We start from the raw sequence: 15,438 nt of genomic DNA, 5'->3' as shown, positions 1-15,438 counted from the left end.
TATGTGCTAGAAAGATGGAATAGTACTGAACCGGTTTGTTCCAGCTTGGTAGAAAAGGGCCCGTGACCGTGAGGCTCTCATGAAGACAGTTCTGAAACAGAAAAAATTGTGTCACGTGCTGTGAGACCTGTTGGTCTCCTCTGTAGGCAGTGGGTCAGCGCAGTTACAGCTCAGATCTCTTATATTTTCTTCTGGGTTTCCTAAGGAGTGATTAATATGAAAAGGAAAGAGATCTTCATTACCAACCTCTGGGTTTGTGCAGTGTTTAAGTATTATAAGAGGCAGTAAGATAACTCAGAAGATTTTTTTTGAGGTCCTGGCTACAAAAAATTACAGCCTCCAAACGCTGTATCTTTTGCAAATTCAAAAGAAAGGGATAGAAAGGAATGGTTCAGATAGCTGTGAGGATTTCTGAAGTCATTATTATTGAGGGGGGGGAAAATGATTCTGTGTGTTTTTGCATATGGGTATACACCAGAATTCATTTTCATTTTCATGCAAGATAGAAATGGAAAGATATTTTCTGAAAATCCAACGGGATTGCAGTAGTACCGTTAGATAACATGGTTAGTGTCACAAACAGATCTCTTCCTGGTAAGGGAGTGTGCAAAATACATGGTTCTACTGATACTCAGCTTGTATCAACCATCAGTTCAGCTGCAGGGTGCCGTACCGAGCTCCCGATACGGTGTCTGTGCAAACCACAGAGTTGACAGTGTGTGTACAGATGTGCAGAGGAGCAACTTGCTGTATACCAAGTATTTAAATGAGAGGTAGTGACTTTTGATTGAAGCTGCTTGTTTTGACTGTGGTTTTTGATATATTCCTAGAGAAAAGCCTTTTGTCAGTATGGCCAAAATGACTGATTTGCAGCAAGGTATAGCTTTTTAACTAAACTTGCTACTTTTTTGTTTGTTGACTTGGGCACATTTATAGAAGTAGCTGTATTTCTTATTTATAAAAGTAGCTGAATAGCTTATTTTATCAGTGTTATAACACTGGGAAAATGTGAATGAGATACTCCCCATTCATATATTAGATGATACTGTTTTGTATTTTCAAGCCATGTCAAACTGCATTAGGATGGAAACTGTGATCTGATTACAGCTAATAATATGCATACTAATAATACAGCACATATCATTGCAACACATCTTACAAGCCGTGAACAGAACTGAGTGCCAAAGATGATTTCCCCTCTGATTCTGCATAGGATCCAGAGGCAACAACAGCAGCTGCAATGGTCAAAATCTGAGAAGAAAATTTTGCCCATACTTATTTATTGTAACCATATTATGATAATGTGGATTGTCACTATTTGGATGTATTTTGTATTAGCTTCTATTTTTTAGAAAAAAAACAAAAGTGCTTGAAGTAGATAGTATAATCTGATATAAATATTTAAAATAATTTATTTGAAGTAGCCTGGTAAGCATAAGCATGCTCTTCTACCACTCCTGTATTTGCTGAAACTCTCCATCTGTTCCTTGAATGTTGACAGTTCCTCTTTAACTTTAGAAATGTATTTTTCTGCTGACTAATTTAGCTTAGTCCACCAAAACCTGACTTCCCCCTTTCTCTCACCTCCATCATGACCCAAAGCAATAGGTAGCGACTGCTAACTAATGAATCTTTCTGGTGCCAGTGAAGGTTTTGATTATATGCCCAGACTCCAAATAGAGCCCTTTTTGATTTTTATGTGAATAGGAGGAGGAGACAATATTGTACTGGGGTCTCATGTCCTGAGCTCAACAGATAGAGGACTAGTCTTACTTCAGTTCAGTGATGGACACTTTTTTTAATTAGTTGGAGATTTTTATGTGAAAATGTTTCTCTCCTTATTTGAAACAATCAGAGCAGATGAAAAAAAAAAAGCTGACATTGCACATTTCGGAATTGATGAAGCCTGCACTGTTTACAGCTGCTCAGTGCTCCCTGCACTGTGGACCGAGGAGTTCTCATTTTTAGGCTGTGCAGCACAGGGACATTACAGGGACATTGAAACTTGTGCTGCTGGTAGCCAAGGAGCTAGAGCCATCTCTGAAATGAATTGCTGCAAAAGCCAGACATTTCAAAGTCAGGAGGTCAATTCTTGCTCTATTAGAATTTACGTGGAAAAAATTGTAAATACTACTACTCTGGACTGTATCTACTTGCCATGTACTTCTGGGCTGTTTAGCTTTCAAAATAATTTCCATATCACAAGGGCTTCCTTTTTCTAAAATGAAGGCTGAGGTCTGCAAATAAATCACATGACTTCCTGACAAAAATAATTCCTGTGTGGTGGGTGACATGCCGTTAGGTCAATTTGACTTTTCAACGTAAGTGTTAGAGAAATCTTCACTCAATTGAATGGTAGCACCAATGGCAGCATAGACAATTTTTCTTCTCTTTGCTCAGCTTCTTCTAGAGAGTTGGTTAGACATCTACCTCTTCAGAGAAGACTGGTGTTCTTAAGTAACCTTGTTAAATTAAATGCAGATTGGTATCTAAGTTGTTGAGGTTTGGCTTGGCGTATATGCACTGTGGGAGATAAAGAATAGCCAAGATGGACCGTTCAGCCCTTAATCTTCCTTATGAGGCACTGAGAAGTGAGAAGACACTGGTGTTAGTGATGGTTTTGTGATGTGGACCTGCTGCTCTGGAAACTTCGATTCATTTTAAAGAGGAACCAAGCAGCTGTCAGATGTTACCAGCAACAAAACCTAGATGTCAAATTCTCTGGTGTAATTTTGCTCAAACTCGTGTCCTTTCACATTTTTAAGCACTGCTAGGGCAAGTTGTACCTAAGTCACTGGCCTAGGGATCTGGTCTGTCTCATGGATGAACATCTTCCAGCTCCACCATTACTTGGTTTTTCCTGTTTTCCTGCTGGAGGGAGAAGATGGAGGGGTTCAGGGGAGCAGACCTGTTGGGTCTAAAGTGGTTGCCGCCTCATGGCCCCATGCCTGCGGGCACAGGTGGCTCATCGGCACCATGGTACAGTGCCTGTTCATGTGGGTTCTTTGCGTTTCTGGCCATTATCAGCATATGCGCAGAGCCAGGAAGGCTCTCAAACATGAATGTTTTGGATTTGCTGTAATTAACAGGTTTCCGCCTTTCCAAAAAGGTTGAAATGGTGGAAGGAGTAAGTGTAAGACTCCACCTTTTCCCTGTCTCCGTACAGATTTTAGGGCTCTTCCTTTTCCTGTGCTACAGTGATCCTAATGGCAATTTTTCTTGCATGTCAGGGATGTAAAAGCCCATAGGCTTCTCTTTCATATTTATAATCACTGTTTACTCAGATTGTGACATGTAGTCATGGGGTGGGTCCTGGGCTGAAGTCCTGCATGGCAGCTGTGGGTGGACTTCAGAGAGTCAACTTGCACCCCAGGAGCTTTGCCAGGAGATGCATCGCCCAGCTTCAGCTTTGGACTTGGGCTGGCCGGGAGCGAGCCCTCCCCTGTTCTGTGCAGGTCAGAGAAATCCCACGTCATGTCATTGCCACCAGCCTGGCACCGCTTTGTCTCTTTTTGAAGCACAGCCAAGTAGAGAGACTGGGGTGAGGACTGTGTGAAGCCCTCCAAAAGAATGACGTGTACTTAATTATTTTTCTTCTTCATTTTACCTAAGAACTCAAGAAATCAACGCTCAGAAGTTGCCTGATGGAGAACTGTAGCACTGTGGGCCAGATTTCTTGATGCACGTGGAAGGGGGGGGTGTTCTTTCATATGAGGAGATGTTTGTGACTCTGTTACTTACCACCACGGACACAATTGCACTTTCTTGCTGAAACAAGCTGCACTTCCCTGCTTTTATGTAATTAATGAAGTTTTTGCTGTCTGCTGTGGTGTGATTTTCAGAGATGTGTGAAACATCAAGACACACTGACAAGCGGGAGCAATTCATCCGTTCTTCCAGAGTCTTGTCCAAAAGTGGACAGGATTAGACCCTAACCCCAGGAGAAGGGGGTCAGTTCCTGAGAATCTCCCTGCAGCACCTGCAGGCAGAGCATGCCTGTTCGTGAGACTGTTGGTGTTGGGAAGGGTGGTTTTCCTTGCACACTGCCCTACGTGTCGCTGCTTTAGAGAATGGCTCAAAGGGAAGATGCCTTTTTTCCTTCTCCTTTTGAGGAGGGAGCAGGGGGAAGAGAGCAGAAAACTATGGTGTTTTGATCCGCCTGTTTCTTATTCTAGTAGCATAAACACACCAGAGTATTTCTCCAAATCAATTTAAGCAAACCTTTCATGTTCTCTCCCTGCTTCAAGAAAGCAAATGTGGCTGCTTGCAGATTTACAGCTACAGAGAAGACAAAGATCTGTAGTGTGCACAGACTCAAATGCCGAGCAGTGTCATGCTGAAAGGACCTGCACGAGCTTTAATAGAGTATAAAAGCCTTCTGGGCACCAAGCAAAAAATCTGTTTAAAGTCCTGACAGGGATAAGAGCACAGCTTGTATTATCAGCATATGCGCAGAGCCGGGAAGACTCTCAAACATTAATGTTTTGGATTTGCTGTAATTAAAAGGTTTCCACCTTTCCAGAAAGTTTGAAATGGTGGAAGGAGTAAGTATAAGACTCCACCTTTTCCCTGTCTCTGTACAGATATTTAGGGCTCTTCCCTTTTCTGTGCTACAGTGATCCTAATGGCAATTTTTCTTGAATGTCAGGGATGTAGAAGCCCATAGGTTTCTCTTTCGTATTTGGTACTCAGATTGAGACAGTCCCAAGCGTTCCCTGCCCCACACAGTGAAGGACTGCCCCCCACTGTGCATGACACCGAACACACAGCACAAAGATTGTCCCCGGGCTGCAATTTCTCATGAAAGCCAGATCCTTTTCCTCACGAGCACATGTGGAGTGGCATATCGTGAGAGATTAGTGACTGGATAGACCCCAGATAAAATGTGGCTGGCGTCTGTGAGGCAGAACAGTGCAAGCTGAACTGGAGCAGAAAGAGATGTTTGTGGATCACTGGTGAGCAGGTCAGATGTTGACATAGTATGTATGGATTCTTTGAGGGGAAAATGACTGTTTCAGGAAGGTTTGACAGCAGGCAATTTTTGTCTGACTAAGATTTCCCTTATTTTGAGAACTAATTTGTCAGACTAAAATGCCTCTGCAAAGAATCTGTAACTCAAGGACTGTTATATTAGTGATCTGTATCAAGTGGCATAGCAGGAGCTACCAGTTAGAGGATTATGGGGCAGGTGGATGAATGCTTTCTCCAATATCAAACAGATGCAGAAAGAAAATTATTCAGGAGCAGGAAAAGAAGTGCTGTGAGGTTGGAAATGTCAACTCAGTCACCAGTAGCAGTCTGTAAAAATAAGAGAGAAAAGTGAGAAGGGAAGACTGTGGCCACTGAATAGAGGATTCCTGCCCAGTATAAGAGGCAAATGAGTACGTCACTACCTACCTGATTAAGTAGAAGGTAAACAGGAGCAAGTTCAAGGAAGATCTTTCCCTTCTTGGCTGTTTACTAGATGTGACTGCCGCTTCAGTGGTGGCAGCCATCCCTCCAGTAGCTACTCAAAGAGTAGCAAAGACTGGGAATAGGCAGTGTGGATGAGATGGTTATTGAATGTTTGGACTGTGACCCCCTTCTTCTTCCAGTCAGGCTGTTAAATATTCATGTAAGTGGGCTCAGGCAGATCCCCGCCATCTGTCTGTATTTATATGGCTTCATCCAAACAGCTCCAAAACATGTGAAATTTTATCCTCACAACAGCTCTTTAAAGAAAAAGGGATTTCTCACCTACCTGAAGGGAAAAGGAATCAAAGCACAAAGCAATTTAGTGAGTAACCATATTTCTTCTCTGGACTCCAGCAGACAGGATTCAAATTCATCTCTTTTAAGCGCCAGGCCCAGGTCTAGCCTGGGGCTCTCAAGGTAAAGATCATATTTAGTGCTATAAGATGTTGTATAGCTTGCCTAATATTGCTCATTAAGCATTAAAAAATCTTTGTATGCAACTAAAGAGGAAACTGGAGGCTCTGTCACTGTGTGTGTATGCGTACAGAATGAAAGTATTTGACAAGAAGTCAATAATAAAACCATTATTTTGGCATCTCAGCCTGCACACCTTGCTGGCCAGATAAAACAGGACTGTCGTGCAAGCTTCGGTAAACAGTGTGCCCATATGGACAGTTCTGCCAGGGAGCAGATTGTCACAGCTACATTTGACCTGTTTTAGAGCAATCGTAGCTCTCCCTTGGCACCGTGGATGTACTGTTGACATTTCAGCAGAGCTGCTTCAAAAAAAAAAGAGTGCCATTGTCTGAATAGCATGGCATTTTAGGAGCGAGAAGCAATTTCTGCATTGTAAATCAAGCAACAATCCCAGTACTTCTTACTCTCTCCAGTCAGAGCCTCTTAAACAGTCTGAATGGGAAAGATGAAGGGGCAAGACCACTGCAAAGACAAGCCCAGACTCTTCAGCATACCTACGTTTAAGTTGCTGTATACATGCGGTCCTGTTACTCATAAGCTTCAGGGATTTGAATCTGAAGCTGCGATTCAGCTCTCAGAAGCCCCCCCACAGGCAGGGTATCACAGAAGAGATTTCTACAAACTGGCTGTTTGGCGGGGGTTTGGTTTTGTACCTGTTCCCAGAAGGTGGCAAATGTCGAGTAGCAATCCACCTTACCTTAGCTTGGTTTTTTTTATCGGTCCAGGACCTCACCTTCATGCTATTTTTAGGCATAAAAAGGGATCTATTTTTGAAATATAAAATAAAATAGGATAAATTTTCCTACTGAAAATAAAGGGGAATGTAAAAGGAATAGATAAAAAGGGATAAATTTTCACTGTGGTGCTCAAGAAACTCTTTACGTGTGTTTTGGAAACACACCAGAGGGGGTATACTTGTGCCTTTAATGCCATACTGAAACGTTTTCTTCTTTCAAGGATCTTTCCCCTTGGCTTAGTCTTTAAGAACAGCCTCGAGGCTTTCAGTTTATTCAGTCGATATATTTTTGTTAATGACATTTTTTTTAAACTGTGTTTCAGGCATTGGAAAAAATGTCATCTGTGACCGAACGGCGACTCCCCTGGATGCCTTCAGGATGATGACTGCGGCTCATTATTACCCAAAGCTCATGAGCATCATGGGGAACGTTTTGCGCTTCCTGCCCGCTTTCGTGAAGATGAAGCAGCTGATCCAGGAGGGTTACGTGGGGGAGCTGCTGGTGTGCGAGGTGCAGGTCCACAGCGGAAGCCTGTTAGGCAAAAAATACAACTGGAGCTGTGACGACCTGATGGGAGGTGGGGGCTTGCACTCGGTGGGCACCTACATCATCGACCTCCTGACCTTCCTTACCAGCCAGAAGGCTGTGAAAGTGCACGGGTTGCTCAAGACCTTCGTGAAGCAGACGGACCACATCAAGGGGATACGGCAGATCACCAGCGACGACTTCTGTACGTTTCAGATGGTCCTGGAAGGCGGCGTGTGCTGCACGGTGACGCTCAACTTCAACGTGCCGGGGGAGTTCAAACAAGACATTATTGTGGTGGGTTCGTCAGGACGGCTGATTGTAATAGGCACTGATCTCTACGGACAGAGCAACAGCTCTCCTCAGCGGGAGCTCCTGCTAAAGGACTCCACGCCAGTCAGCAACTCCTTACTTCCAGAGAAAGCCTTCAGTGACATCCCGTCCCCCTACCTCCGGGGTACCATTAAGATGGTTCAAGCTGTCCGGCAGGCATTTGAGGACCAGGACGACAGGAGGACCTGGGACGGGAGGCCCCTCACGATGGCTGCCACTTTTGACGACTGTCTGTATGCCCTGTGTGTGGTGGACACCATTAAAAAGTCAAACCAGTTGGGCGAGTGGCAGAACATTTCCATCATGACGGAGGAGCCAGAACTGAGCCCAGCATACTTAATCAGCGAAGCCATGCGGAAGAGCAGGATGTCCCTGTACTGTTAGCTCCTCTCAGCTCCTAGGAGAGAATAGGAACCAGACAGCTCTTGAAGGAAACAGCCATTCAGCCCCCATGAAGGGCTTGGGCATCTTAGAAACAGCTGAGGATACAGGAGAAGGAAATAACGGTGTTTGGATCAACTAAATTTGTCGGTGACTAAATGCCAAAGTGATAAGGTCCTTAAGAAATGCCCAAAACAGATAGGAGACTTAAGAGCTGACATAACTGTTTTAATAACAGTATTAGCTGGCTGATTGGAAAGATATATCATAGACTCACCTCCTGCTTGCAGGTGCTTTAGAATATCCAATTGTGTTTACTGTGAAAGGTTGGGAAGATCCTTTTAGATTTTCCTTTCCTACCAGAGGGCTGTGAAGGTACTGTCATGTCGTTAAATTATCTGTAGTGTCTGACATGAATGGTTCCTACCATGACAGCTGACACCACCGCGCTGCCGTACTACACCTCTAACCAACACACAGAATAATAGGACTTGGTGTGAAAGTGTCATGCGATACGGAAAATCTCAGCAGCTCACCTTTCATAGCTGGTTAGGAGCTTCTCTGTGTTGGTTTAGCTAGTTGTCTTTTGGGTTTGTTTCTTCTTGTTTTTTTTTAAAGCACAATTAAATAGGAAAATTTGTGGCTTTTAAAACAAAGCAGTCCTCCACCACAGTTCATATGCCCTGGTATTGGGGGAGGGAGGGTCTTTTGTGAGCTCCCAGTAAGCTCCCGGTAAGCTAACTGCACAGATGTGCTGGTTAAAATGGGTTGTGCAAAACCTTCATGGATGGCAGGTGGCATGAGACAGTGGTGATAGTGGGATTTATTATACAGCTGAACTCAGGCTAGTCTTATGAAGGTTTACACACAATTTCCTGTGTCAGGGGCTGACTTTTGAGTGCATTCATTGTGCATTTTGGTTTTACATGGAAAACTAGAAATCCAACCTGAAACCGTATGATGCTTGGACAGGCAGCGTTCTTTTAAACCTTTGTGAACTCACACTTGAGAGATGCACACCGACAATTAATTCCATATAGTTCAGTCCAGAAGCTTTCACCTCCACCAAGTGGTGAGTGTGAGTGAAAAACAAAAGGGATGAGAAAATTACCTGTCCATTTCCAGGGAAAAAATCTACATAAGACCCCCACCTCTTCACCTCCTTAGAGTGGCCGGCTACTGGTACTGTAGTAATCATTCCCTGTCATCAGTGCAGGTGTGGAAAGACTCTTTTGATACCTTTGTCCCATTCTTTTTATTATATTAGATTGCAGTCTTGAAATAACATATTCTTTCAAGAACGTATTCTTGAAAGAATATACTGAAAGGCACGTGAATTATCCCAGTAAACAGGGATACTGCTTTTCTGCATAAAGCTGCTCCAGTGCTTATATGTTTACATCCTCAAGATAGGAAAAAAGTAGAACACAAGCATATAGCACTAAGTTATGTTAAACTTGAGAGAAACCTTATCAGGCTTCTTTGTTAATTTTGACTAGGGAAAAGAAGAGAACATTTGGTTGAACAGTAAATTAAAACCAAAAATATGACCCTCTTTCTCAAGGCCATCACATTAGTGTTGCCATTTTAGATTAGAAAGAGAACTGTCAGAATAATTTAGATTTTTTTGAAAGCGCTTACAGGTTTGCTATTTTTAGGAGCACTAAGGGCTTCTCTAGGGTTTCTGCTACAAATGACTCTCTCTGATTGCTATATGCTCCTGCCTGTCCTATGCCCAGTTTTAGAGCTTCATGTTTTTGGACAGGAAGGCATCAATAATGTGGTTCATCTCATCTGACTTTAGCCAGCTGAAAGTCAAGTGTCTTGTCCTGGTCGGCTGTGCAAGGACAAGCAGTCAATACAGAGAGAGCTCTCTGTTCACTCAGTTCATCCTAAGATTAATATCGAAGGAGGTGCCCATCGGAAATTCCTGTCCTCCTTTGCAGAGAATCTCGGCTTCTAAATTTTCAGGTGGCTAAAGTTAGGAAACTTGACTCCCACCCCAAAATTATTAATGTGTGCTTAATTTTTGCAAGAGCATATGTGTGACCTCTCAGGAAATATTCCCCAAAGTGTAATAGCATGATTGATGAAGGAATAATGTAGTACTGCAAAACCACACCCAGATGGAGAATTGTTTTATCCTTGTTGTTCTGCCTGTTCTAGCAACTGTATCTGGGGCTGACCACTTCTGCTAAGACCTCAGGCAAGCTTTCATCATTCCTTCTTTGAAGCAGCCCTTGACAAGTTTGGGTGGTTTTCCTAAAAATGGATTTATCTGAGAATTCCTGAGGTAGTATCTGTGCCATCAGGAATTTCCCATTATAATGGTGGTAGTATACCGTGCTGTACGGTTCCTGCCCTGAAAAATAGGCAGAGAAACACAGAAGAGGGTATTTGAGCAAGAAATCATCTCTTTCTCCTGAAAAATCAAATTAGCCCCAAGGGGGTCAAGAGAGTTTTCCTATAGTAAGGCAAAAGCCATTTATTGAAAATAGTGACTAGTTCAAGTCACAAATGCAAGCCCAGTGGATAATTAATCATGTCTATTTGAACACCATCCAAAACATGGACCAAAATGTTTGAGTCTTGCTTCTTAGTGGTTTGGCCATTGTGCTGGAATTGCAGTTCATGTCTTCGCATGTCGTTTTGGTTCACAAGTGTTGACAGTTTTTCCTGTCTGTATTTTCCTTTTTCTGTGTCGTTCCGGGTTTTGTGATGTCATCTGGAAGAAGATATGCTGGAATCCTGTTCGCCGCCCTTGCAGTGAACAGTCCCCAGGCAAGACATGGTGTATAGGGGTAGTACTAGGGGTAGTACTACGGAGCTCAGCCTTTCTGTACCAGATCCAAAGGTTTAGGTGACAGGCATCATCCGTCCTCTGTGCGGACTTACTGATGCAGACGGTGCTGCTTAGCAGGAAGAAGATCTAATGCTTTGGTTACACAGCCATCTGATGCTAGTGTGAGTACTGGCTTGCAAATGAGTTGAATCCTGTACAGCTTGTTGTGTGACCACAGGGCTGTTCCCAGAGAGGCAGGCAGAACGAGCAGGGGCAGGACGGGACCGCCTTTTGTGATGGCAACAGAGGTCTTACGCTAGGTTTCGGTGAAGTCATTACCTGACTGGGATGGCAGCAGTAACTCCATGTGTTTAGGACTAGATGACAGTTTTTCCATTCTCTAGGAGGTGAAGGTGCTGTAGTGTCAAGTGTAAAGATACTAAGCTTCCACCTGGCTTAGAGGTGGAGGGAATTGGTTTGTTTATGGAATGTGTATTACTATCCTGATAAATTCTTACTTTAGAGTCTGGGATCTTTCTTGGCAGCATCAAGCCCTCTGCTCTTTTGGTACAGTTGAAAGTACGTTGAATTCAATAAAGCCTCTTGGAGTTCACACTGGGTTTAAGAATGTGGGCAGCAGATAGCAGAGATGTACTCGATGGAACTCAAAAGCAGTACCACACTGGGAAACATATATTTGGAATTGCACTTTTAATGCTGTTCTTTGATACTGTGCCACAAGGTTTGAGATGAATGCTGCTAGAATTGGTGCAGGCCTGACAGCCAGACTGCAGCTACTGCTGGAATTTACAGTAGTCCCCAAATGAGCTTGTTCATCCACTAGGTAAGAAATGTTGATTCCTCTTTCCCAGGGCTGCTGTTGGAGAGGCTTTTTCCTTTGCCATCAACCTGTGCACATAGGATACTGAAGATTATGGTCTGTTGCCAAAGACAAAAAGAGCCAAAGGGGCGAGCCCAGGTGAAATGCTCTGCTGCTCTGCAGGGGTCTGTTTCAATGCTGGGACGGTCAGCTGAGAGATGATGTCTTATTTTCCATGGGAGTTGCATTGGGGTCCACACCAGGGGTAGGGCAACTCTACTCTGTGTGACAGTAGGGCACAACTGAAGTCCTCCGGCGTGCCCAAAGGGATCGTGGTGACTGCCGCAGGGAGTGACAGGAAAGTGTGTCTGCAGTCTGGTACCTGTATGTCTGCGCCAACAAGGAGACTGTGGCAGTCGTGCGGAGGGTGAGGGTCGCACCTCCTGAGGGTGACAGCAGCAGCCTTGCTCCACATTTGTGTTTGGGAGCCCAAGAAGGGACCCTGCCCTCGGGGAAGCAGCATCCATCCTGTACTCCTGCTAGATCTGTGCACATCCTCAGTGCTGAACTCGGTGAAGTCCTGCGGGGAGGCGTAAAAACTCTGCGAGAGCTTGAGGTTTCCTATATCTAATATCATGCATGTGTTAAATTAGTAGTACTTTAGCTGTGTAGTTAGAAAATACCATGTAGAGATGATACGTCCTTACCCATGCAGCCAATATGGCAGAGAATCAGGGCATGCATAGACAAGTTTAGGCTCAGGGTGGGCTGCTGTGGCGTTCATCCTTTGCTTTGGCTGAAAGCATGAGAAATTCCTGCCCAGCCAGCATAGGGCAATCAGAGGCACTCTCCACTTTGTACTTAGTGTTTCCTTCTTTTGGATAGCTTTCGAATCGGTGACTGTACAAGTGAACAGCTGTCCTGGAAGTTCAGCCATTCAAAAAAGAAGGCTTTTCTGCTGCATGTGGTCACAGCACAAGTACAATTCAGTCTCTCTGTTACCTTGTTTATTTCTGTGTCCATACAAATGTGGAAAAGACTCAGACAATTTAAAATGACTCATTGATCTACCAACAAAAAGCATAATTTATTTAATGGGTAAAGGTAAACATAGTACCTTGATGTCTTTGCAGAGATTCAGAAATTACTGATGACAGGATTTCTTGTTGCTGGGAATTTTTATATTTGACTTTTATCTATGGCCTTCAGTATAAAGTATCACACATTATGAAGTCTATTCACTGTGAAGTTCTCTTTTTACAGGGGTTTAAAAGTACCCAGAAGACCTTTGGCTTTGTGTAGATACTCAACACTGGTGTGATGTTCCAGTGGCCCAGTGATGTACCCTTCAGTACGTATGAAACTCAACACTGGACTGTTTGACCTCTGCAGTGCTCTCTGGGTATCTAGGACTAGTTGGGAAATGGCAGGATTATTCAGGACAGCAGTTTCTTTTTTTTGTTGTTGAAGTTGTTACTCATGGGGAGCAAAGTTTGTAAAATTTAGAGATGAAGTATGACTGAATAATAATTGGCAGTCTTATCTGCTTTAAAATTCCCTCTCTCTTGAGCTGCTGGATGAAGTCTGTCCGATAAAAATAACTTCCTCTTAACAATAACTGCCCACTTCCATTTGCTCATGAGAAGAAGAAATTTTAAGTAAACGGGACTATACATAATGCTGCATTCATGAACCAATGTCATAACCTCATGACTTACTGAGTGTATGAAGCCAGAGCCCATGCAAGTAATGGCTTTTTTGAAGCTGCCAAATTAAAGCCTTGGGGTTGGGGAATGAAGGGTATCAGCTTAGGTCAAGCTAAAATAGCTTTTATTCAGCATTTTCAGTTAAATGAATAAACAGAATGGCTATACTCAATCCAAAACTGAACACAAAACTTGTTTGTAGAAGGCCATTTACATTTTTCCTTTGGGGAATAAGTTCAATTTCTAAAGAATGCTGTTTTGAAATGAAGTTTTTTAAAAAAACATCTTTTATTATGTTTTGGCATGTGTGAAATGAACTGTTTGGGGTTGGGTGTGGGATTTTTTTGGTTGAGTTTTTTGTGGGTTTTTTTTAGGTTCATACTTTCAAAAATCCCATCCATTAGGTTTAAGGACGTTCAGTGAATTCAGCTGCCCTTGGGCCGGTTCGGCTGTGAACCTGCAGCCTCGCGGTGTCATGCAGTGACCCCATTTTCAGCATTTGAGTTTGGCCATCTGGGTTTCATTGTGTCTCTTTGTGGCAGTGGGAAAACTGGTTCATTACATGGAGTTGGCTACAGATAATAATCAAAATACTTTTTGCAGCAGTGCCAGCCATCGTCTTTAAAAGCACTTAACTCTGTTAACTTGTTTACCGTGGTTATTTATGACCTCCCAGCCATGTGCTGTCCATTACTTCCTTTCCTTTGTACAACAGACACCTTTGTACATCAGACTCGCTTCCCTCCCCTTTCTGTTTCTCATTCCATTGCAAGCCACCAGGCGAGTCTCCCTTGTTCCCCACTGAGCTTACGCTCGGTCTGTGTTACACATGGCATACAGGGTGGCTAACCTACAACTTGAAGTAACTTTTAACACAAGATTCATTGAAGAACGTTACCACCACAGCTGCTCAAGTACGTGGCATCCCGAATGCCCGGTCAGGGCAGGCACCGAAGCTCCCTGCTGTGCCATGCTTCACAAGCGACACTCGCTGTTTCTCTCTTTACTGGTTTTCTTTTATTTGATTTTGAAAAATGAGAATATGTTCAGTTTGTTGCTGTGTCAATATTAAGTATATATTTATTGTTTTTCAGACATACATACCTATATATAAATGCTATATATATATAATGTCAACGCATGGACATATGTACAGTAGATATTTTAAAGAGCTATTTATCAAGAAAAGTAAGTGTTACAAGTAAACAGAGTTTATATTTTATATATTATGTAGATAGCAAAAAAAATAAGTGGTTAAATTATAGTAGGACTTTTGGGGGTGGGGTTGGAGAAACGGGCAAGGACTGGTTCTAGCATTTTAAATAGCCAAACTACTTTGTACGGAAGCTGCCTGCTGTGCCTCTCGGCTGCAATATCTGTTTGTTTCTTCTTCTGGAAGATGATGTGCATTGTTACTTTTACATTGCTTGGGGAATGTAGTTAGTTTATTCTCAGCCAACTGGTATGTGCTGCTTAAAACATGGTTTCCTGCTGTTCTGCATATTTGCATTGATGGAATAAAAGGATCTTAACTGGCAAATAAAGACGTAAAGGATGTGATCTCTGCTGTTTGGCATTGCTGCTCACACTTGTACTTTGGAGGGGGTAATAACCATCACCTTTGCCTGGTTTCTGGCCTGCCTGTTAAATTCAGCCATCAGAGTGAAATACATGGGCTTTGCGCTTGGGAGCAGGGATTGTGATGGAGAGAGAGGAAGAAGAAGGTTTAACACTAAGCTATCTGAAGGTTTAAAGTTAAGACAAGGACTGAACTAACACCTGCTGGAGTGATGTGTCCTGAGGAGACAGTTGATTTTCTTGCCAAAAGATGTGAGCATGTCCAGTGGCGCAGCAAAATGGGGGCACTGCATGCCCCTGCTGAGCACAGCCTGGAGATCCTTTCTCCTGGACTCCTTTTCTCCTGGATCCTTCCCTCCTTTCTCCAGCACAGCCTGGAGATTTTTTCTCCTGCCTCCCCACCGGCATCCTGGGATGCCTTTGCCTTCCCTGTTCTCGGATCCTTCCAGTGCCTGCCCGATCCTTGCTCCCATCTGCCAGGAGCTGTCAGGTCTTTCCACTTACACCAGTGCTCCTTTTCTCCCTTGTGTGTGGGTGTATCATCAGCCTAGTAAGGAGCTTGTTACTCTAGCCCCTCTGGTGCTGGGGAAAACCTCACTTGAGTACGAAGCAGAAGATAATACGAAGCAGTGGGAAATTCTAGGC

General features: G+C 43.4%; 1 protein-coding gene across 3 annotated transcripts in view; it reads left to right on the top strand.

Moving 5' to 3' along the window:
• GFOD1 (glucose-fructose oxidoreductase domain containing 1) overlaps positions 1–14,775 on the top strand; it is a 75,062-nt gene extending 60,287 nt beyond the window's left edge. For all 3 annotated transcript variants that reach the window (XM_055703436.1, XM_055703437.1, XM_055703438.1), the window contains exon 2: positions 6,991–14,775. In XM_055703436.1, the coding sequence (XP_055559411.1) occupies positions 6,991–7,910 (920 nt within the window). In that variant the 3' untranslated portion in view covers positions 7,911–14,775. The remainder of the gene's footprint in view (positions 1–6,990) is intronic.
• Positions 14,776–15,438: the final 663 nt, after the last annotated feature.

Source organism: Falco cherrug, chromosome 3 (assembly GCF_023634085.1).
Source record: "Falco cherrug isolate bFalChe1 chromosome 3, bFalChe1.pri, whole genome shotgun sequence".
Classification (NCBI taxonomy): domain Eukaryota; kingdom Metazoa; phylum Chordata; class Aves; order Falconiformes; family Falconidae; genus Falco; species Falco cherrug.
This window is presented reverse-complemented; position numbering and strand designations above follow the sequence as displayed.